The sequence below is a fragment of the Tachyglossus aculeatus genome, chromosome 15, assembly GCF_015852505.1.
Source record: "Tachyglossus aculeatus isolate mTacAcu1 chromosome 15, mTacAcu1.pri, whole genome shotgun sequence".
Taxonomy (NCBI): domain Eukaryota; kingdom Metazoa; phylum Chordata; class Mammalia; order Monotremata; family Tachyglossidae; genus Tachyglossus; species Tachyglossus aculeatus.
In genome coordinates this window covers 24436945-24460206 of record NC_052080.1, presented here as the reverse complement: position 1 = coordinate 24460206, position 23262 = coordinate 24436945, and the positions used below count along the sequence as shown (strand labels likewise).

Sequence of the window (23262 nt, the reverse complement as noted above, 5' to 3'; positions counted from 1 at the left end):
CTGAAATGTTCTTAAATGAAAAAGGCCCACCAAGCAATTTGCAATTTTAAGGAGTACTTTCAAGTGCATTTCTAAAGCATATTTTAAACATTGCTCAAACTAAAAAGAATTTTTAAAGGATGAAATGTTACGATGTCATAATCATTCACAAAAGAAAAACAATAGTTCTGCTGACTACGATGATGGACAAAAAGAATAAAGACGGGATCATTTACAGCACTCTGTTTTTCGCAGCTTTGCCACTAGGTTAAATTCTATATGTTTCCTTATAAAATAATAATAATAATAAGCTATAAGACAGGGAATTGGTAAGGAATAATGTTAGTAAAAATGAGTGTAATATGTGCTGGGCTTACAAAAGCTAAAAGATAATAAAAACTACCTTACATTGATCATGACTTTTTAATTAGATGCACTTTCCTAGGTCTACAGCTAGACATTGTCCCCATCTGAAATATTAAGCCAATTCATCCATGTTATCTTCTCCATAATGAGTTTCTGCATAGAGATTTATGAACACAAACTTTTACCGTTCTAACTGCATTCAATGGGGGAATCAAAAGAGAATGTTTTTAGACTTTTTCTGGTGGCTTTCTTGCTACCTTTTTAAAGCAGAATATCACAACACAAATGAGACAGCAAGAGAAGGGGAAAAACCTAATGGCAGGTTTAGATTTTCAAAAAATTCACTGCTTATTTGAATTGTCTATATGAAATTCAGCAAGCTAATGACCGGCAGGCCTGCTTCTCATACTTATTGCAATTTAGTATGCAACTGGCCGAAAAGCAACAGGTTGCTGGCAAATGTGTCCTCGTGCTTGCCTTTCAGTTGGGTTAAAAATCTTTCCAATTAAGAACTGCTGATTTATGTAAGTTGGATGCTACCTAGGAGGACAGCGGAGTGAGGACGACAGAGCGGGAAGAGCCAAAAATGCAATCGACCGTTATCAGTGGGACATGTGGATATGGTTTTTGGGGCAGGCAAAAGTGATGGCTTTGATTTGATTATTACAAAAGACTGATAAAAAGAGAGCACTTTAAGGAAGAAAATGGAAAATTTACCAGAAATGGTGACTTCTGAAGAAGATCCCTCGTCTTCATCTATTATCAAAACATCGGGATCCTGAGGTGTGTCGGCTTTTTTGTTACGTGCTACATTTTCCTGAGCTGCTGGTTTCTTTCTAGTCATTCTGGAAAGTCTGGCTTTGGAGGAGTCCAGTTTTAGCCCGGGTGAATTACTTATTTTGCTTTTGTCCATTACTGGGAGCATTTCAACTGTCCCACTTGCATCACTGCTTGGTTTCCTTCTTTTCGATTTGTGATGTTCAGTTTCTGTTCTTTTCCTTTTGCTTTCTTTCTGATTGTCACTGAATTTTACTGGTTGATTTCCTAGTTTGGGATTTGGGAATAGATATGTGTTTACTAATTAATAAAGGATACATGTGCTTAGCAGCTTTTTTCAAAATGGTTAATAACTGTATTTCATTAATTTTCATTAACAAGAACAAAAAAAGATAGCCTAGAAATCTATCTGAGGAGGTTATTTTATTCCACTATTCGCACTAATTGCAGTCATGAGTATTGAAAACAACCCTATGCAATGTTTCTAAAATTAAATATTTAAATTTCACTAAGTACTGCATATGCTTCACGTACTCAGCATCCACAGCTATCTGCAGAGCCTCTCACTGTGTGTAACTCTGCTCATCTTTCTTCACGGCCTGAAGGATGCTTTCCCTCTCTGACTGCTGCTTCTTAGTGTGTCTCCTGAAGCCACAATCCAGTAATCAACCACTACGAATCACATGTCTTGTAACTGAAGCAAAAATTATAATATGCAAAACAGTCACTAACCTTGTTTACTCTGGTTTTCAAAAAGGGCTTGGTGCTCAGTTCGCTTTTTAAGAAAATTCATGAAATACGATTTTACAGGAAAATCAGAATTAGAAGATTGAATCTCCTTCAGCAAGTGCTTCCTTAGTTCTTCAGTAAAATCTGGCCTTGACCCAGATGACTGAAATATAATAGGGTTTAATAAAAACCTTAATTTTCTTAATTATGCCCAAATCATGCATTAATGTCAAATACAGCGACAAATGCCAACCAGAAAAATACTAACATAAAAAATCAGAAAGAGATGGAAATAATTTTTCATATGAAAATAGTTTCCTGCCAGTAAATTTACAGAGCATAAAGAATAAATAATATTGTGTATAACTTTTTTACTTACCTTTAATCGAAGATCTTGTTTTCCTATCATTTTTGTTCCTCTTTCTTAATAATAATGATTGCGGTATTTGTTACACACTTACTGGATAAGAGGCACTGTATTAAGTATTAGAGAGGATACAAGCAAATCGGGTTGGGCACAGTATCTGTCCCAAACAGACTCACAGTCTCAATCCCCATTTCACAGATGAGGTAACCAAGGCACAGATAAATGAAGTGACTTGTTCAAGGTCACAGCAGACAAGTGGCAGAGGCAGGATTAGAACCCACGACCTTTGGACTCCCAAGCCCCTGCACCACCCATCACGCCATGTTTTTTCTCTACTTTTCTTCTCAGCCAACAGTATTTTTCCAGGTTTTCAAATTACAAAATTAACTTGGAAATTGACTGTACAAGCCAGTGCATTTCAAGTTCTGAAAATGGCTACACTTACTAGAAGATTCCAAAATCATAAATCATCTTCACTATCAACCATTTAAACCCATTTAGATTAAATTCATTAAGCAGGCTGCAAGGGAAAATAATACTAACCATAGCTACAGAGTTGGTATTCTCAGGTTTTTTATCCAACACTGAAAATTCACCAAGGGCGATAGCATGTTTTGTGATGTCAGGTATTGGGGCATTCGGTTTTCTAAGTTTAGTTAAAAGAGCACAAGATGGTGGTGCCAAATTCCACAAGTGAGAGCCTAGAAGAAGAGAGATTTACTTATCAGTGCCAGGCATCCACCTCACATTTGCACATTTACACACATACAGACATATTACACACAGTGCTGGATATGCAAAAATCACTTTATTGCTCGGAGAAACTTGAGCAATATTGCCAGATAAGGCAATTTCTCAACCATTATCCCCTCTTGAGCTTATTAACCATCTTGAACCTTTAATGGGTATATGTACTATCCTGGGGATAGGGAGTGAGAAAGAACATAAATTATATTTTTAATATTGCAAAATACTGTTAATCTAAAAGCTTAAGCTTTAAAAATGTCCACCGAGAGAGGGAGAGCAAAATATTGCACTGTTTTAGCCTTATCAGTGAATTAACATGAAATCAAATAATCAATTGATGGTATTTATTGAGCAGGCAGAACTCTGGACCAAGCGCTAGGGAGATTACAATAGAGACAGCTTACATGATCCCCACTCATAAGAATTTTACAATCTAGCAGAGAAGACAGGGACTAAATAAATTACAGCTAGGAAAGAAGAAGGAAATATATCTGAGTTAGTGCTTAAGAAATCAGTTCAGTGCTACATGAGGTTGTGCGTACTTACCTGTTCAGGTGGCACGGAAGTGTTTAAATGGCAGGGGGACTATAAAGTGGGGAGATTTGAAATTAAACAGGGAAGGCCTCCAGGAGGAGATAAGCTTGCAGAAGGGCTTTGAAGAAAGGGAGAGCAGTGGTCTGTCAGATATGAAGGGGAGGGGAAACCCAAGTGGGAGGTGGCAAGAGGTCTATTGCAGAAAACAAGGCACGGTGAATAGGTTTACATAATAGGAATGAAAAGTGCGAATGAAATGGGAGAAGAGAGTGGATAAGTAGGAGGAAGAGAACTGATAGAATGCTTTAATGCCACTAACCACGAGTTTTTGCTTGGGGCAGATCAACCACTTGAATTTCTGAGGAGTGGGGAGTTTGCAGAATGACATTTCAGAAAAATGATCTAGTGAAGTATGAACTGGAGAAGGGGGGCATTTGGAGATCGGGAAATCAGAGACCAAGATTCGGGAAAAGTATAACAGAACAAAACACACATTACCCGCCCATAAGGTGCTTACAACCTAGTGGGAGAAAGAGACACACAAAATTCTTTTGGGACTGTGAGGGCAGGAGGAAGAAAAAGGATAAAATAGGGAGTTGGAGGACTCTGCCAGGATGACACACTAGAATAAATCACTGAATATAAAACTTAATATACATATCAACATAAATGCTAAGGATGTACCTAAGTGTTAGGGGTGGCTGTTGAGTTGACTAGACTTGGGGTTTTGGGAATTACTCCAGGAAGGCTTCTTGGAGTAGGTGTGTTTTCAGAAGGACTTTGCAGGTAGGGAGGACTGTGTTCTGGTGGATTTGGGGGGGAAGAGGAGTTGCAGGTTGGGCAAAGAGCATGAGAGAGGGGATGGAGGTTTTGAAAGCAGAATGGAGTTAGCAGCTAAGCCAGAGAGGAGGAGCGTGAGCATGTGCAGGGCAGACACACGTGCATTCAAAGAGGAATATAAACTTACAGTCATCCTTTTGCTGCACGTGAACAACTGTCGGGAAACAGGAATTTACGGCTAAGTATGCTTCTAATGCAGCTGCTTTCTTTGCAATGTGCCGTTTCAATGAATCTGGCAAGCCGCTCCTAAGAAACTCACGCTTTGCTGTGAATTGCTCATCATCCTGGGAATTTTCAGAGGTATCTTGGCTTTAAACAGAATAAACGATTTAAAAGAGGGAACTTGGGCCTATAAATATGTCTAGTTATAACTGTATAGTATAAGAAAGTTAACAAAAGGCTATATTTAGGATAATCAGATTATTATTAAAATTAGTTTCCTCAAATGTTTGGACTCATGGTCTATGCACATGTCTAGAACTGAAGTCTGTGGCTTTTCAAAAGTGGATATAGAAAGAAAAAGTTCTTAGTTCACAGACATTTAGAAACCTAATGTACAGCAATTTTGAGAAACCTACCAATTAATGTCAAAATTAGCAACTGCACTTAAACACGAAACTAAAGCCAAACCACATTTTTGCTGTTCGTTAATTCATAATTTTCACTTGAGCTTCTTGATATTTAACATGGCTATTTCAAAGTCCTTCTTACAAAACATTTATTTAAAATTTTTACCATTTGTATGGGACTGACCTGCTCTCATCAAAAACTGTGATAGTTTCAGGTCCAGAGGTTTTTTGAGCTCTTTTGGCTAGGAATAACGGAGCGACTTTCACTTTTCCTATTGAAAGAACAGACAGTTGAATTAGTATTTGCCATCTCATTACTTTTCAAAATTACCGTTTTCCTCCTTATTTTTTTCCCTCCAATTCAGATTGTCTCGTTCCAATGTAGTTATTCCCAAAGAAACATCGCTGCGAACACTTATGACGGTAATTGTCCTTCGGTTTGGAGGCGACACTGCCGACGATGACACTGCATCCTTGAATGCGAATGTCTACGCATCTTTTTATCCATGAAAATACAGGAGGGCACTTTTTCTGGTCCCTGGCCATTTGGGTGGGCATCGCTCAGACACCAGGGGTTAAAGAGGGAAAGGTATCTCCTATCAACAGCAGGACATGCGCTTGAGTTGTTTTTGCAGTGGTGGTGATGGTCTGCACTGAGCCATCCACACTCTCTCGACCAGTCCCCCTCTGCCTAGCAGCTCGTGTTGCCAACTGGCTTCCTGGGAGAGCGAATGCAGCCTAAGATCAGAGAACAGAATATCTGAGAGCTCAAAAGCAGCCGCAGACATCACTGTGCCCTCACCTAATTTCTTAAGCCACGGTTGAGTATAATACTCCAGATGAGCTTAGTAAAGGTTGGGAGGGTCTTTTCCTATTTATTCTGAAAGACGTGGGAAAGGCAAGACCAACAGGAAAAAACAAAAACATCCCTCTGCCAGTTACCGCTTTGCTGAGGAAAGACCTCTTTAAACCAAGGTTCCTCCAGATCCCGTCTCCACGAGCCATCCTTCATCAGGCCAAACAGCCTTGCCCAGTGCTGTTATCAACTCCACACCTGGCCAGTCCATAAGACACAAGTGACGCCACACTTTCTGGGCGATGAATTCTCAACATCACCCAGTGCCCTGGTTAGAGGGGGTACGATATGGAAGGGACACTTGTAGATTGTGAAGGAGCAGGGCGGAAAATGCTAAAAAAAACCCTCACACTCTGCACCACACCAGCCAAGACACCAGAAGCGGGGAAAACCTGATTCCCCAAAAGCTCCCTTTGTTTTGGGTCAGGCCAGTGGATGGAAACAAATGGAGAGAAAGCTTACTGCCATCTTAACACCACCTGGACCCAGACTGAAAGCTACTGGCCAAATAAGACTCTCCCTTTCAGCGTACGAAATGTGGGCAACAATAAGGGGTTTGATAGAGACGAGACCCCGCTGCCTACCGAGTTGAAAAAGGGAAAAAAAAAGCATTTCACATAGGTGGAGTGGAGTCCACGTGCACAGAAGTTCACCCTCTCTTCTCCAGATAACCCAGGAGGCACAGGGCAGGGGAACCACGCTTCCCCAGAAGCCCCCCGACCCTTTCCTGGCTTAGCCAGTAAAGGGACATGGAGGTGGAAAGAAAAAGGACAGAAAAAGGATTTACTTTCCTTATTACCTAATTATGCGTCTAAAGACGGAAATCCACTAATGGCCACTCACCTCTCCCCTCCCCACCCTCGACCCAAGGAGAGAACACGTTGATAAAGGCAGTGTGGAAATGACAACGCCACACTCCTCTCCATGATAGCGAGGAGGCATACTAATAATAATAACGATGGCATTTGTTAAGCACCTACTATGTGCGAAGCACTGTTGTAAGAGCTGGGGGTGATACAAGGTGATCAGGATGTCCCACGTGGGGCTCAGTCTTAATCCCCATTTTATAGATGAGGTAACTGAGGCCCAGAGAAGTTAAGTGACTTGCCCAAAGTCACACAGCTGACAAGTGGCAGAGCCGGGATTAGAACCCATGACCTCTGGCTCCCAAGCCCGGGCTCTCTCCACTGAACCACGCTGCTTCTTCCCCTGCATGGGTAGGGGAACACAGTTCCCCACAACCCTACCCTTCCTTGGACTAAGCCAGTGTAGGGAAATGGTGGTCCAGAGATAAAAATCACACAGAGAGGAGACTTACCTTCCTTACTGCCTTTCTGATCCCTAATCCTGAATCTGGGGAGTGTGAACACAGAGACAACTTCACACTCTTCTCCACGTTAGCTAGGAGGCCTGGGACAAGACATTCACATTTCCCCAAAAGTTAGACTAATTGTAGGCAAGGAGGACGAAAAAATAACCCAATCATACATGAAGGGGAGCAGAGGGACACTCATACCCTGCTTTCTGCCCTTCCGCCTCCTGGTCCTAGATCACCCAAAGCAACGTGGACCGACAACGACAAATAACAGAAATAATCATGACAATCATCTACACACCTGGCAAATTCTTAGTGGACTTCGTATTTGTAGTTTTTTTCCCCAACACATCATTCAAACATGGAAGCACCTTCTGTTTTCTTCTGGCATTCTGTGAAGGGCTTGGGCTACCAGTAGAATTTGTATCTACAATTACTATTGAATCCTACGGAATAATTTTTAAATTAAAATTAAAATGAGCAGCTCTAGACATTCAATAAATTCTAAGATGATGATGATGTTGCATTTGTAAAGGAACCCAGGAATACGAATTTACATCTTATACGAGTTCATTTGGGCTATTTTAACTTTCCCCTTTCATGTACAGAAAGATACTGGAAATCCACTAGCCTAGGCACAGGAGGAAACCAACCACCTTATCAGTCAATCAGTGGAATTTACTGAACCCGACGGAGCGGGAATCACTCGGAAAAGTGCAACAGAAGCAAGACACATGTTCCCTGTCCTCAAACAGCTCACAATCTAACGAGAGAAGCAAAAAATGTTTTACAGGATATATTTCTCCTACGCTTTTGTCCACCAAGACAAACAAACCTGGCCAAAGGGAAGGACTTTGGGATAGCTGCACAGACCCGTGCTTTCATATTTCAGGCTTCTGAAACAGGCCTCCCCTGTAGAGAAGTAGTTCGCTGCATGACTGCTCGATAGAAGAATCGCTGAAGTTATACCCCGGAGATGGGACCTCCCCTCAACCACACGCCCTCGGCAGCAGCTCAGCCCAGCAATGCACAGATTACCGAGCACCACAGTGGCAAAGGGCCTGTGACATGTGCTGGGGTGAAGCCTCAGGCTTCTTCTACAATAACAAGAAAATCGTTAGACAGAATTGCAATGAACATTTATGGCTAACGTACTTGTGCTTCCGTTCTATTTTTCCTTTCAAGAAGAGTCTGATTCCTAGAAGAACGCCTTAGAGGTGTTGATACTTCATTCATCTTTGACTTATGATGGATGGCCTTGGCTCTTTCAATCAGTTGTTTGGCTTTGGATGTATTTTTTGAACGACTTGCCTGGTCACGAAAGTTCAAAAATGACGTTTTTGGCCATTAGTTAAACATCCTACAGTTTCACCAGTCTAAAAATAATGCACTTTGCCTCTTCTTTTCAACACTATCATATATGGTTATCCAATCAATCAATTGATCGTATTCATTAAGCGCTTACTATGGGCAAAGCACAGTATGAAGCACCTGGGAAAGTACAACAGAACTAGCAGACACATTCCTTGTCCATAATGAGCTTACAATCTAGAAAACTGTACAGCAAGTAATATCAAAGCATCAGTTCCTGAAGGGTAGGTTTTCTCTAGGTTTAAATGGGCATTTTGTGTACAACTGTAGCCCACAAAATTATGTTTGCCTTTCCTATATGGAAACGATCTGGGGCTACCAAACCTGTAAAACACCTACCTTTACTGATGTAGACGATTTGGCATAAATTAATTTAATCTGAAAGTGAACTAAGGCTATAGAATTTTTGACATCAAATCTAACACAGATCGTGGCTCCTCAGAAAAGAGGTAAAGCTTCTGCTAAGTCTTTCCCAAGCTACTTCGGGACCTTAAGGATTTTGAAATAAGCAGCCCCGACTCTCCGATGTTCCCATTGGCTCTTACGTAGTTTGCAGGCAGTCAATTAATAAAGCTGGAGGGAAGAGACCGCTGCCAGAGGATCTGCCGCTTCTTTCCCTAGGAGCTGTTTGGCCCACACTCCTTTCAATGGCAGCGGTAGCTGTGAAAATTCCTCCGATAAATCACGCATCAGCCAGGACTGCCTGGCATGCCCCTAGATAATGGGGCATGAAGTATCTGGCAGACAGCAACCAAAGCCCAGTCCTCCTGGCCTCGTTAGAGGACTGCTGAATGGGTGGTCTTTGGGACTGAACAGAGCTATACACCATCCCCCCCAGAACATGTCTGTTCCCATTCAAAATACAGCCGAAGGCCCTAAGAGAGGAGCTGCTCACAACTGTTATTCGTACAGATGTGCTCCTCAGTGTGCATTAATTAACTGAGTCATTTAGAAGGGCAGATGGGATAGAGTAACCAGATTGGGTTCAAATAACCACATCTGAACTGCCCATTAGCAGGAAGGACTAGGCAGTTAATACTGAAGTCTCTGCTGTTTCGAGTCCTCAGTCTTTTTTAAAAAAGGATCTGATTTAATGTTCTGAATAAAAACACGAATTGAATAAACATTTCAGGGTGGAAATTCCGATTACATACCTGTATGTTCACAAATAAATATTCTTTTAGCTTACTACTTCCAGTCAGAGAAAAAAGAAGTTAAATACATTACCTTCCTGCGCTTGGGAATAAACTCTTCATCTGTTGCTTCACCTTTTTTAAGGGAACAAATTCGAGTAAATTTCATCCTGTATTAGGAAATGACAACAAAACAGGTATTTCCATTAATTGCGACAGAACGTGGAGATCTCAACATTTATTTTTGAGATACAGGTCTAAACTTTGGAACGTTATATATCAGAAAAGAAAAATTCCCACCCCACTTGAGCTACTTGTTCACCCAAGGAAAATCTGAACCAAGTCAACACGGTTAAGCTGCATTCTGAAGAGAAAGAGGTCCTGATTTTGAAACAATAGAAGGAGCCTTGTGATCACTGGGTAAGAGGCAGTTATCTTTGCTCTTTGGGGAAAAGCCCTCTCCTTTTCGTAATTGCTGAGGTTGCCATTCTAGGCTTGTAATAGGCCCTGGAGTATGGGTGGTGGGAGTGTACATACGCTCTAGGGAGGGCAAGAGGATAAATTTTGCCCCAGGCCCATGAGAAGCTTAATCTGTCCTGACTGTAGAACCTTCTCCTTAAATTTTTCCCTCCCTTTCCTTAACAAATCATCCAGTAAATTCACTGCTAAAAAACTCTACTTTCAGGAAGCCAGAAATCAGCAGACAAGCATGCCTCCGAGAACTTACAGCTGCTCTCCTTAGCTAAAGATCAAGCAAAACTGCGCAACTGACTATGGATCCCTCGCTCCCTACTTTCATCAAATTCAGTTTTTATTAATGGTCTTTGGGTGGGCAATATATTGCAGGCATGTTCCACTTCAGGACACGGTACACTAACGTTGATCACTGCAATTAACCTATTCCTCCTCATTCCGTGAATTTAACAAACGGTGCAATGGAAAAGTCAACCATTAAAGGCAACCCGCTAAGCAAAAATCGCAGGCAAAGGACACAAAAACTTCAGGAAGGGGCATACATTTTTACCTGATAGGACTCTTGGAATCGGAAGGTGTGGTTATCAACTCAGCCATGTACAACTGACTTTTTCCTGACGCTCTGCTTGTTGCCTTAGGAGTGGAAATCTTCACTGGACTTTCTTCATCTGGAGCCCCTTCAGAAGCACTGTCGCTGATGGTTATTCTAACAGGATTGCTGCTGCGCCTGCATCTCGATGAATTACTGGTAAGCTCAGGGGCAGAAACCTTTACCAGGCTGTCATTCAGAGCACGTTTCGAGGCACCGACCCCCTTGCTCCCGCAAGGACCCGGTCGAGGGCTTTTTCTGGCCCCTCGATTGCTGGCTTTCGGCGTACTAGCCTTAAACGGGCTGTCATCTAGGGAATCTTTCGAGTCAGTATTTCTGAAGGTAGATTGCACACCGCTTTGGGAGGCTACTGCCTTCTGTCGTCTTAAGCTTCTTCGTACTCTACCTTGGTTTTTGGTGGCTTCTGTATCGCCTGGATTTTTTCCCTCATTTGGAGTCTTTTTCTCATTATTTTCCTCTGGCTTTTCCTCATTTTTTATTTCCTTACTTTCTGATGCTTTCTTTCCCTTTCTCCTTAGCTTCATACTTCTCCCGTTGGCGGAATTTCCTTTATCAGAGTGTGGCTGGGAACTGCAATCCACAGACTCCTTTTGTAGTTTCTGATTTTCTGTTCTTTTATTTGAGTCCTCCTCCTCTCCTTCCTCTTTTAAAGGCTTTTCACTGACTTCTTTCACTTTTTCAGAGGATTTTTTAACTCCGTTTTTAATAGAATCGGATGATGGCTGTCTAAAAGCTTTCATAAATTGCTGTCTTTCTTCTACTGTACATTTTGGCTTCCCAGCTTCAGGGCCTGCAGCATCTAGCACAGCCAACTCCAATTCTTCCTCCCGGATAACTACATTGGACTTTCGTTTCTGAATCGTCTGCTCATTCTGTTCAATTTCAAGCTCAGGTGGACTATTTTCTATTCGATATTCCTTTTGTTTTAAGAAAATTGAGGCTATTTTTTTAGTCTTTTTAGCTTTTAGCCCCGAAACAGATTTGGGGGGGATGGAGTGAATTTGAGCAAGAACAGTAACTGTTTTAAGGGGAAGAGAACCATCATAATTTTCAGGGTCACTGGTATTACCATTTTTGTCTCTTTCCTTAGCAGTATCAGATATTTTACCTGCTGACACTGGATCCCATCTACTTTCCCTTTGGCTTTTTAAAAACTCTTCAAATGACACGGTTACTGTACTATCATTTAACTGCACTGCTTCGGTTGCGTTATCCAAGTTCACACTTTCTACGGCTTTTGGTGAAGACGCTTGTCGTTCATCGAGTTCCTTTTCCCAAGACAAACTTTCAGGCAATCCTAGATCCCTTTTTTGCTTCCTTTTCAGGGGCTTTTTCCGGTTGCTTTTTACCGTGCTTTGTTCAGAGTTTACTTTCTTGGAATCTTTTTGATATGTGACAGTGATCGATTGAGGTTTGGGGTCTTGGTTACTTTCTGACCGTTCTTCCCCACATTTCTGAGCAAGAAGAGCAGAACTTTTGCTGCCAATAAAACCATTACTTAAGCTGTTTTCTCCACTGTCATCACTAATAATTTCAACTGTAGATGCATTTTCAGGTTTTGAATCATTTAACTGATTATATAAGTTAATCCTTTTTCCTCTCCTTTTGCACCGTGAACTAGAGGTAGAATTTGATAACGGTCTCGTAGGTGTTTGACATTCTTTGCCATCATCAGCATGTAACAGTTTAGGCGGTTTTACCTTGCTTTCTTTAGCTACGCAAGAATGCTCGGAGGCAGGTGGAGTCTTTTTAAAATAATCCAAAATGTTGTTAGACTTTGGTGACGAGAAAACCTTATCTCCGGTTTTTCCTATTGGAGACAAATACTTAATAATTGTTTTGCCAGAAGATTCACCATCATCTTTCCTTTGTTTCTTGCATGGCTACAAGTTAAAAACCAGAAAAAAAAAATAACTTACTAGTCACTTGATAGACAGAAATTAAGGTTTAAATCATTTTTGTAATATTGAAGGTGAGAGAAAATGGAAAGGTATTTGTTGCACAAACAGTTGGCTATCATTCTGAAACAAATATGGTTTAAGGTTCGGGATTTCAGAGTGATAAGAAGTATACAGGTAATTACGGAAAGGCTATCCTTCAAAAGGAAAGCCTCTTCCCTCTTCCAATACTTTGAACCTACTGCATCCTTGCTAAGTTTTGATGGTGGTCTTTTTACCTTGTTCCAAAAGTCCCCCCTATCAACTTGGATCAGATCTTCTGGAAAATGGAAAACTGATTAAGTCTCACCTGGTCTCCCTTCAATTCAGTCAAATTTATTTTACGTGTCCTGTGTGCAGAGCACTGTACTAAGCACTTGGGAGAGTACAAGAGAAGCAGCATGGCGTAGAGGATAGAGCACGAGTCTGGGAATCAGGAGATCATGGGTTTTTTTTTTATAGCATTTATTGAGCGCTTACTATGTGCAAAGCACTGTTCTAAGCGCTAGGGAGGTTACAAGGGGGCTCACAGTCTTCATCCCCATTTTACAGATGAGGTAACTGAGGCCCAGAGAAGTGAAGTGACTTGCCCGAAGTCACACAGCTGACAAGTGGTGGAGCCGGGATTTGAACCCATGACCTCTGACTCCAAAGCCCAAGCTCTTTCCACTGAGCCACGCTGCTTCTCCGAATGGGTTCTAATTAGGCAAGTCACTTCACTTCTCTGTGCCTCAGTTACCTCATCTGCAAAATGGGAATGAAGACTGTGAGTCTCAGGTACGACAGGGATTGTGTCCAACCCGATTTGCTTGCATCCAACCCAGCGCTCAGTACAGTGCCTGGCACAAAGCACCTAACAAATATAATAATAATAATAATAATAATAATAATTACTACTACAATATAACACTATGGATGTGCAGAATAATGGCCAAAGGGCAGGCATCACGAGGAGGTCAGGAGAAGAAACAAGGCATTTGGATAAGCAGATGCAAATAACAGAGCTTGCTCTCTGCATCATTAAATGATGATGACCGTGTCTACTGGAACAACTAAACATCTCAGTTATTATCTTCATGAAAATGAATGCCCATGCAGTGATCTTCTCTAATACTGACGGAAGCATTCTTAAGGGAGCTCATTAGCAAACCGGGTATTGTAATGGAAAATGAAGGCATGCGTTCCCATTCCCTCTATAATTTTAACGATGATAATTGTGCCTCTTTTCAGAGTATTTCTACTGGAGTTAATGTTTGTTTTGATGTTACAGTGCTGCTGCTTTTAGGAGTAACAAAAGTCTAGTGGAAAATGCCCAATTCAAATACCACATATTTCCTGCCGAGCTCATCTTTCACCTCTAATCACTTCACTTTGCAACTGAAACACAATACACATGTCCAAGGAGACAGCTTTGGAGGGTTTTTAACTTTCTCATTCTTTTGATTGACTTTTTCTAAATCATTCAATATCTGTGAATTCTTGGGGTTAAATAAGGCTATAATAAGGATAGTATTTGTTAAGTGCTATAATAATGATGGTAGTGACTTTGGGCAAGTCACGTTAACTTCTCTGGGCCTCAGTTCCCTCATCTGTAAAATGGGGATGAAGACCGTGAGCCTCCCATGGGACAACCTGATCACCTTGTATCCCTCCCAGCGTTTAGAACAGTGCTTTGCACATAGTAAGCGCTTAACAAATGCCATTATTATTGTTCTTGGCTAAGCATTGGCTATATGAGCCCATTGTTGGGTAATAATAATAATAATGGTGGTATTTGTTAAGCGCTGACTATGTGCCAATACCATCATTACTATAGCACTTAAAGAATACCATCATTATTATAGTACTTAACAAATACCATCATCATTCTTATTAATAATGATGATATTTGTTAAGCGCTATGTGCCAAGCACTGTTCTAAGCACTGCCATCCCATGGACACATCATATGAAGACCTCTGACTCCAAAGTCCGTGCTCTTTCCACTGAGCCACGCTGCTTCTCTATGTGCCAAGCACTGTCCTAAGCGCTGGGATCATCATCATCATCATCAATCGTATTTATTGAGCACTTACTGTGTGCAGGGCACTGTACTAAGCGCTTGGGAAGTACAAGTTGGCAACATCTAGAGACAGTTCCTACCCAACAGTGATCCAAGGTAATGAGGCTGTCCCACGCGGAGCTCACAGTCTTCATCCCCATTTTCCAGATGAGGGAACTGAGGCCCAGTGAAGTGACTTGCCCCAAGTCACCCAGCTGACAAGCGGCAGAGCCGGGATTCACGGATTAGAGAAGCGGCATGGCTCAGTGGAAAGAGCCCGGGATTTGGAGTCAGAGGTCATGGGTTCTAATCCCCACTCCGCCAACTGTCAACTGTGTAACTTTGGGCAAGTCACTTCTCTGTGCCTCAGTTCCCTCATCTGTTAAATGAGGATGAAGACTGTGAGCCCCCCGTGGGACAACCTGATCACCCTGTAACCTCCCCAGCACTTAGAACAGTGCTTGGCACATAGTAAGTGCTTAATGAAAGCCGTCATTATTATTATTAACCCAAGACCTCTGCCTCCCAAGCCTCAGAGAAGCAGCATGGCTCACTGGAAAGGGCCCGGGCTATGGAGTCAGAGGTCATCGGTTCAAATCCTGGCTTTGCCACTTGTCAGCTGGGTCACTTCAGTTCTCTGGGCCTCATTTCCCTCATCTGTAGAATGGGGATGAAGACCGTGAGCCCCCCGTGGGACAACCCGATCACCTTGTAACCTCCCCAGTGCACAGAACACTGCTTGGCACATAGTAAGCACTTAATAAATGCCGTTATTATTATTATTAACCCACGACTTCTGCCTCCCAAGCCTCAGAGAAGCAGCGTGGTTCATTGGAAAGGGCCCGGGCTTTGGAGTCAGCGGTCATGGGTTCTAATCCCCACTCCGCCAACTGTCAGCTGTGTAACTTTGGGCAAGTCACTTCTCTGTGCCTCAGTTCCCTCATCTGTAAAATGGGGATGAAGACTGTGAGCCCCCCGTGGGACAGACTGATCACCTTGTAACCTCCCCAGAGCTTAGAACAGTGCTTGGCACATAGTAAGCGCTTAAAAAAATGCCATTATTATTAGACTGTGAGCCCACTGTTGGGTAGGGTCCGTCTCTATACGTTGCCAACTTGTACTTCCCAAGCGCTTAGTACAATGCTCTGCTCACAGTAAGCACTCAATAAATACGATTGATTGATTGATTCTAAGTGCTGGGGGAGTTACAAGGTGATCAGGGTGTCCCACAGGGACAGTCTCAGTCTTAATCCCCATTTTACAGATGAGGGAACTGAGGCCCAGAGAAGTTAAGTGACTTGCCCAAGGTCACACAGCTGACAGTTGGTGGAGTTGGCAACACCTAGAGACGGGCCCGACCCAACAGTGGGTGCGTTATGCCACCCAGCTGACCTCTTAGTGGCAAGAGCCCGGGCTTCTAATAATACTAATTCATTCATTCATTCATTCAATCGTATTTATTGAGCGCTTACAGTGGGCTCCTGAGCCTGCTTTTGGGTAGGGACCGTCTCTACACGTAGCCAACTTGTACTTCCCAAGCGCTTAGTACAGTGCTCTGCACACAGTAAGCACTCAATAAATACGATTGAATGAATGAATGAATAAAAGAGGGAGACAGAGAACAGAACCAAACATACTAACAAAATAAAATAAATAGAACAGATATGTACAAGTAAAACAAACTGCACGTAGTAAGTGCTTAATAAATGCCATTATTATTGGACTTCCCAAGCGCTTAGTCCGGTGCTCTGCGCACGGTAAGCGCTCAATAAGTACGATTGACTGACTAAAAGGGGGAGACAGAGGACAAAACCAAACATACTAACAAAATAAGTAGAATAGATAAGTACAAGTAAAACAAATTGCACATAGGAAGTGCTTAATAAATCCCATTATTATTGGACTTCCCAAGCGCTTAGTCCGGTGCTCTGCACACGGTAAGCACTCAATAAATACGATTGATTGACTGACTGACTAAAAGGGGGAGACAGAGAACAAAACCAAACATACTAACAAAATAAAATTAATAGATATGTGCAAGTAAAATAAACTGCACATAGTAAGTACTTAATAAATGCCATTATTATTGGACTTCCCAAGTGCTTAGTCCAGTGCTCTGCACACGGTAAGCGCTCAATACGACTGATTGACTGACTGAAAGGGGGAGACAGAGAACAAAACCAAACATAATAACAAAATAAAATAAATAGAATAGATATGTACAAGTAAAACAAATTGCACGTAGTGTTTAATAAATGCCATTATTATTGGACTTCCCAAGCGCTTAGTCCGGTGCTCTGCACACGGGAGGCGCTCAATAAATACGATTGATTGATTGTATATATGTATATATGTTTGTACATATTTGTTACTCATTTATTTATTTTACTTGTACATATCTATTCTATTTTATTTTGTTAGTATGTTTGGTTTTGTTCTCTGTCTCCCCCCTTTAGACTGTGAGCCCACTGTTGGGTAGGGACTGTCTCTCTGTGTTGCCGACTTGTACTTCCCAAGTGCTTAGTACAGTGCTCTGCACACAGTCAGCGCTCAATAAATACGATTGATTGATTCTCTTCTAGACTGTGAGCCCACTGTTGGGTAGGGACTGTCTCCCTATGTTGCCGACTTGTACTTCCCAAGCGCTTAGTACAGTGCTCTGCACACAGTCAGCGCTCAATAAATACGATTGATTGATTCTCTTCTAGACTGTGAGCCCACTGTTGGGTAGAGACTGGCTCCCTATGTTGCCGATTTGCACTTCCCAAGCGCTTAGCACAGTGCTCTGCACACAGTAAGCGCTCAATAAATACGATTGATGATGATGATGATTACTCTATTTATTTATTTTATTTGTACATATCTATTTATTTTATTTTGTTCGTATGTTTGGTTTTGTTCTCCGTCTCACCCCTTTTAGACTGTGAGCCCACTGTTGGGTAGGGACCATCTCTAGACGTTGCCAATTTGCACTTCCCAAGCGCTTAGCACAGTGCTCTGCACATAGTAAGCGCTCAATAAATACGATTGATTGATTGATTGATATGTACAAGTAAAATAGAGTGATAAATATGTACAAACATATATACATATATACAGGTGCCCCTTCCTTCCTCTCCCCCTCGTCCCCCTCTCCATCCCCCCCATCTTACCTCCTTCCCTTCCCCACAGCACCTATATATATGCATATATGTTTGTACATATTTATTACTCTATTTATTTATTTTATTTGTACATATCTAGTCTATTTATTTTATTTTGTTAGCATGTTTGGTTTGTTCTCTGTCTCCCCCCTTTTAGACTGTGAGCCCACTGTTGGGTAGGGACCGTCTCTCTATGTTGCCAATCTGCACTTCCCAAGCGCTTAGTACAGTGCTCTGCACACAGTAAGCGCTCAATAAATACGATTGATGATGATGATGATTACTCTATTTATTTATTTATTTTATTTGTACATATCTAGTCTATTTATTTTATTTTGTTCGTATGTTTGGTTTTGTTCTCCGTCTCCCCCCTTTCAGACTGTGAGCCCACTGTTGGGTAGGGACCGTCTCTAGACGTTGCCAATTTGCACTTCCCAAGCGCTTAGCACAGTGCTCAGCACATAGTAAGCGCTCAATAAACACGACTGATTGATTGATATGTACAAACAAAACACATAAATAGAGTAATAAATATGTACAAACATATATGCATATATACAGGTGCCCCTTCCTTCCTCTCCCCCTCGTCCCCCTCTCCATCCCCCCATCTTACCTCCTTCCCTTCCCCACAGCACCTGTATATATGTTTGTACATATTTATTACTCTATTTATTTTATTTGTACATATCTAGTCTATTTATTTTATTTTGTTAGTATGTTAGGTTTTGTTCTCCGTCTCCCCCCTTTTAGACTGTGAGCCCACTGTTGGGTAGGGACCGTCTCTCTATGTTGCCAATCTGCACTTCCCAAGCGCTTAGTACAGTGCTCTGCACATAGTAAGCGCTCAATAAATACGATTGATGATGATGATTACTCTATTTATTTATTTATTTTATTTGTACATATCTAGTGTATTTATTTTATTTTGTTAGCATGTTTGGTTTTGTTCTCTGTCTCCCCCCTTTCAGACTGTGAGCCCGCTGTTGGGTAGGGACCGTCTCTAGACGTTGCCAACTTGCACTTCCCAAGCGCTTAGCACAGTGCTCTGCACACAGTAAGCGCTCAATAAAGACGATTGATTGATTGATATGTACAAGTAAAATAAACAGAGTAATAAGTATGTACAAACATCTATACATATATCATCATCATCATCAATCGTATTTATTGAGCGCTTACTATGTGCAGAGCACTCTACTAAGCGCTTGGGAAGTACAAATTATATACAGGTGTATATAGATGTATATATATATGTATGTATATGTGTATATATGTGTATATATGTATATACATATATACAGGTGATATACATATATACAGGTGTACAGTGCAGTCCAGTGCTCTGCACACAGTAAGCGCTCAATAAATACGATTGATGATGATGATTGATTGATCGATCGATCGATCAATCAATCAATCGTATTTATTGAGCGCTTACTATGTGCAGAGCACCGTACTAAGCGCTTGGGAAGTACAAATTGGCATCACACAGAGACAGTCCCTACCCAACAGTGGGCTCACAGTCTAAAAGGGGGAGACAGAGAACAGAACCAAACATACCAACAAAATAAAATAAATAGGATAGAAATGTACAAGTAAGATAAATAAATAAATAAATAAATAGAGTAATAAATATGTACAATAGAGTAATAAATATGTACAACAATCGATCGATCCCTCCCAGGCTGAGGGACGGAGGGGAGGGGAGGGTCCCGCCTTCTTACCTGCACCTGTGAGTGGTTCCCCGGAGAGGGGCCGGCCGTGGTGAGCATCGCCACCGTGTCCCCGGGGGCTTAGCGCGGGGCGCCGTCGGGGGCCATGGCGGCGGGGCGGGGCGGGCCCCTGAGGAGAAGGCCGGGAGGAGGGGGGGGGGGGGGCGCGAAGCGCGCGCCACTGAGGAAAGTCACGTGACACCGCCCCCCCCACCACGTTGGAACGTTGGCTGAGGTAAACCCGAAGCGGAGGCTCCCCCGTCAATTAGGTTTTCGCGCCATCCGGCGGGGGCGGGGCCTCTGCGCACGGCCCCACCCCCCCGCGCGCGCGCGCGCGCGCGCGCGAGCGCCGACGGCGGCCGCCGAGGGCCACCCCGCCCCGTCCGGCGAAGCCCGCCGCCGCCTGCAGCCCCTTCACTCGTTCGCTCAGGCCTGTGTGGTGAGCGCTTACTGCGGGCGGGGCGCTGAACTGGCAACACGGAGATAGGGACGGCGGGCTCACGGCCTAGAAGGGGGGGACGGAGAACGAAACGCAACGTGTTAGCAAAATAAAATAAACGGAATGAATAGGTCCAAATAAAATTCAGTCGTATTTATTGAGGGCTTACTGTGTGCAGAGCGCTTAACTGGCAACACGGAGGGGCGGTGGGCTCGCGGCCTAGAAGGGGGAGACGGAGAACGAAACACAACGTGTTAGCATAATAAAGTAAATGGAAGGAATATGTCCAAATCAAATTCAGTCGTATTTATTGAGCGCTTACTGGGTGCGGAGCACTTAACTGGCAACACGGAGGGGCGGTGGGCTCACAGGCTAGAAGGGGGAGACGGAGAACGAAACAGAACATATTAGCACAATAAAGTAAATGGAATGATTATGTCCAAATAAAATTCAGTCGTATTTATTGAGGGCTTACTGTGTGCAGAGCGCTTAATTGGCAACACGGAGGGGCGGTGGGCTCACGGCCTAGAAGGGGGAGACGGAGAACGAAACACAACGTGCTAGCAAAATAAAATAAATGGAATGATTATGTCCAAATAAAATTCAGTCGTATTTATTGAGCAATTACCGGGTGCGGAGCGCTGAACTGGCAACACGGAGGGGCGGCGGGCTCACGGCCTAGAAGGGGGAGACGGAGAACGAAACACAACGTGTTAGCAAAATAAAGTAAATGGAAGGAATATGTCCAAATAAAATTCAGTCGTATTTATTGAGCAATTACCGGGTGCGGAGCGCTGAACTGGCAACACGGAGGGGCGGTGGGCTCACGGCCTAGAAGGGGGAGACGGAGAACGAAACACAACGTGCTAGCAAAATAAAATAAATGGAATGATTATGTCCAAATAAAATTCAATCGTATTTATTGAGCGCTTATCGGGTGCGGAGCGCTGAATTGGCAACACGGAGGGGTGGTGGGCTCACGGCCTAGAAGGGGGAGACGGAGAACGAAACACAACGTGTTAGCAAAATAAAGTAAATGGAATGAATATGTCCAAATAAAATTCAGTCGTATTTATTGAGCAATTACCGGGTGCGGAGCGCTGAACTGGCAACACGGAGGGGCGGTGGGCTCACGGCCTAGAAGGGGGAGACGGAGAACGAAACACAACGTGTTAGCAAAATAGTAAATAGAACGAATATGTCCAAATAAAATTCATTCATTCAATCGTATTTATTTAGCTCTCTCTCTCTCTCTCTATATATATATACAGGTATATGTATATATGCCTGTATATATGTATGTATGTTTGTACGTATTTATTACTCTATTTTACTTGTACATATCTATTCCATTTATTTCATTTTGTTAGTATGTTTGGTTTTGTTCTCATTATTATCATTTTGTTATCATTATTCTCATTCTCATTATTATCATTATCACAATCACCATTATTATTATCATTATCGTTATTATTATCACAATCATTATCATTATTACCGTCACTATCATTATCATTACTATCATCATCTTTATGACCGTCAGAATCATTATTATCATTATCATCACTATTATCGTTATCATTATTATCACAATCATCATCATTATTATAATCACTCTCATTATTCCCATGATCGTTATTATCATGATCACAATCACCATTATCATTGTCATCACTAGCATTATCATCACTATCATTATTATCATTAACATTAGCATCATCACAATCACCATTATCATTATCACCATCACTATATTATTATTATCATCACTATCATTATCATTAACATTAGTATCACAATCACCATTATTATTATCATTATCATCACTATCATTATTATCATTAACATTAGTATCATCACAATCACCATTATTATTATCATTATCATCACTATCATGATTATCATTATCACAATCATGATCAGTTATTATTATTAGCATCACTATCATTATCATTATCATCACTATCATTATCATTATCACTACCATCATCTTTATTATCAGAGTCATTATTATCATCACTATCATTATTATCAACATTAGCATCATCACAATCACCATTATTATCATTATCATCACTATCATTATCATTATTATCATCACTACCATCATCTTTATTATCATCAGAATCATTATTATCATTATCATCACTATCATTATCATCAACATTAGCATCATCACACCATTAATATTATCCTTATCACTATCATGATTATCATCACAATCATTATCAATTATTATTAATCAATCAATCAATCAATCAATCGTATTTATTGAGCGCTTACTATGTGCAGAGCACTGTACTAAGCGCTTGGGAAGTACAAATTGGCATCACATAGAGACAGTCCCTACCCGATAGTGGGCTCACAGTCTAAAAGGGGGGGGGGGGGATTAGTATCATTATCATCACTATCGTCGTTATCACAATCATTATCGTTATCATCATCACTACCATCCTCTTTATTATTATCAGAATCATTATTATCATTATCATCACTACATCATCACCATCACTGTTATTATTATCATTATCATCACTATCATTATTACCATCACAATCATTATCAATTATTATTAGTAGTATCACTATCATTATCATCACTATCGTCGTTATCACAATCATCGTCATTATCATCATCACTACAATCCTCTTTATTATTATCAGAATCATTATTATCATTATCATCACTACATCATCACCATCACCGTTATCATTATCATTATCATCACTATCATTATTACCATCACTATCATTATCAATTATTATTAGTAGTATCACTATCATCACTATCGTCGTTATCACAATCATTATCATGATTATCATTGCTACCATCATCTTTATCATTATCAGAATCATTATTATCATTGTCATCACTACATCATCACCATCACCGTTATTATTATCATTATCATCACTATCATTATTACCATCACTATCATTATCAATTATTATTAGTAGTATCACTATCATCACTATCGTCATCACAATCATCATGATTATCATCGCTACCATCATCTTTATTATTATCAGAATCATTATTATCATTGTCATCACTATATCATCATCATCACCGTTATTATTATCATTATCATCACTATCATTATTACCATCACTATCATTATCAATTATTATTAGTAGTATCACTATCACTATCATCACTACCGTCGTTATCACAGTCATTATCATGATTATCATCGCTACCATCCTCTTTATTATTGTCAGAATCATTATCATTGTCATCACTATAGCATCACCATCACCATTATTATTATCATCACTATCATTATTACCATCACTATCATTATCAATTATTATTAGTAGCATC

At 41.3% G+C, this 23262-nt stretch overlaps 1 protein-coding gene and 1 long non-coding RNA gene across 6 annotated transcripts in view; both read right to left on the bottom strand.

Moving 5' to 3' along the window:
• Positions 1–19601, bottom strand: part of ATAD5 (ATPase family AAA domain containing 5) — a 32703-nt gene extending 13102 nt beyond the window's left edge. For 3 of the 4 annotated variants that reach the window (XM_038757016.1, XM_038757017.1, XM_038757019.1), the window contains exons 1-10: positions 19512–19601; positions 10608–12550; positions 9678–9753; positions 8235–8390; positions 7381–7525; positions 5093–5180; positions 4467–4648; positions 2762–2919; positions 1855–2014; positions 1063–1389 (exon numbers count right to left, since the gene is read on the bottom strand). In XM_038757016.1, the coding sequence (XP_038612944.1) occupies positions 1063–1389; positions 1855–2014; positions 2762–2919; positions 4467–4648; positions 5093–5180; positions 7381–7525; positions 8235–8390; positions 9678–9753; positions 10608–12550; positions 19512–19559 (3283 nt within the window). In that variant the 5' untranslated portion in view covers positions 19560–19601. The remainder of the gene's footprint in view (positions 1–1062; positions 1390–1854; positions 2015–2761; positions 2920–4466; positions 4649–5092; positions 5181–7380; positions 7526–8234; positions 8391–9677; positions 9754–10607; positions 12551–19511) is intronic. The other variant, XM_038757018.1, reaches the window with a different exon arrangement.
• A 312-nt stretch (positions 19602–19913) lies between these two features.
• Positions 19914–21072, bottom strand: LOC119937866. Of its 2 annotated transcripts, XR_005454242.1 has the most exons (4): positions 21026–21072; positions 20720–20769; positions 20567–20616; positions 20434–20463 (listed from the first exon to the last, which is right to left on the bottom strand). It is a non-coding gene; the product is annotated as an uncharacterized LOC119937866 (long non-coding RNA). The 2 variants fall into 2 exon arrangements; XR_005454241.1 differs by lacking the exons at positions 20434–20463; positions 20567–20616 and adding an exon at positions 19914–20004.
• Between the last annotated feature and the right edge of the window lie 2190 nt (positions 21073–23262).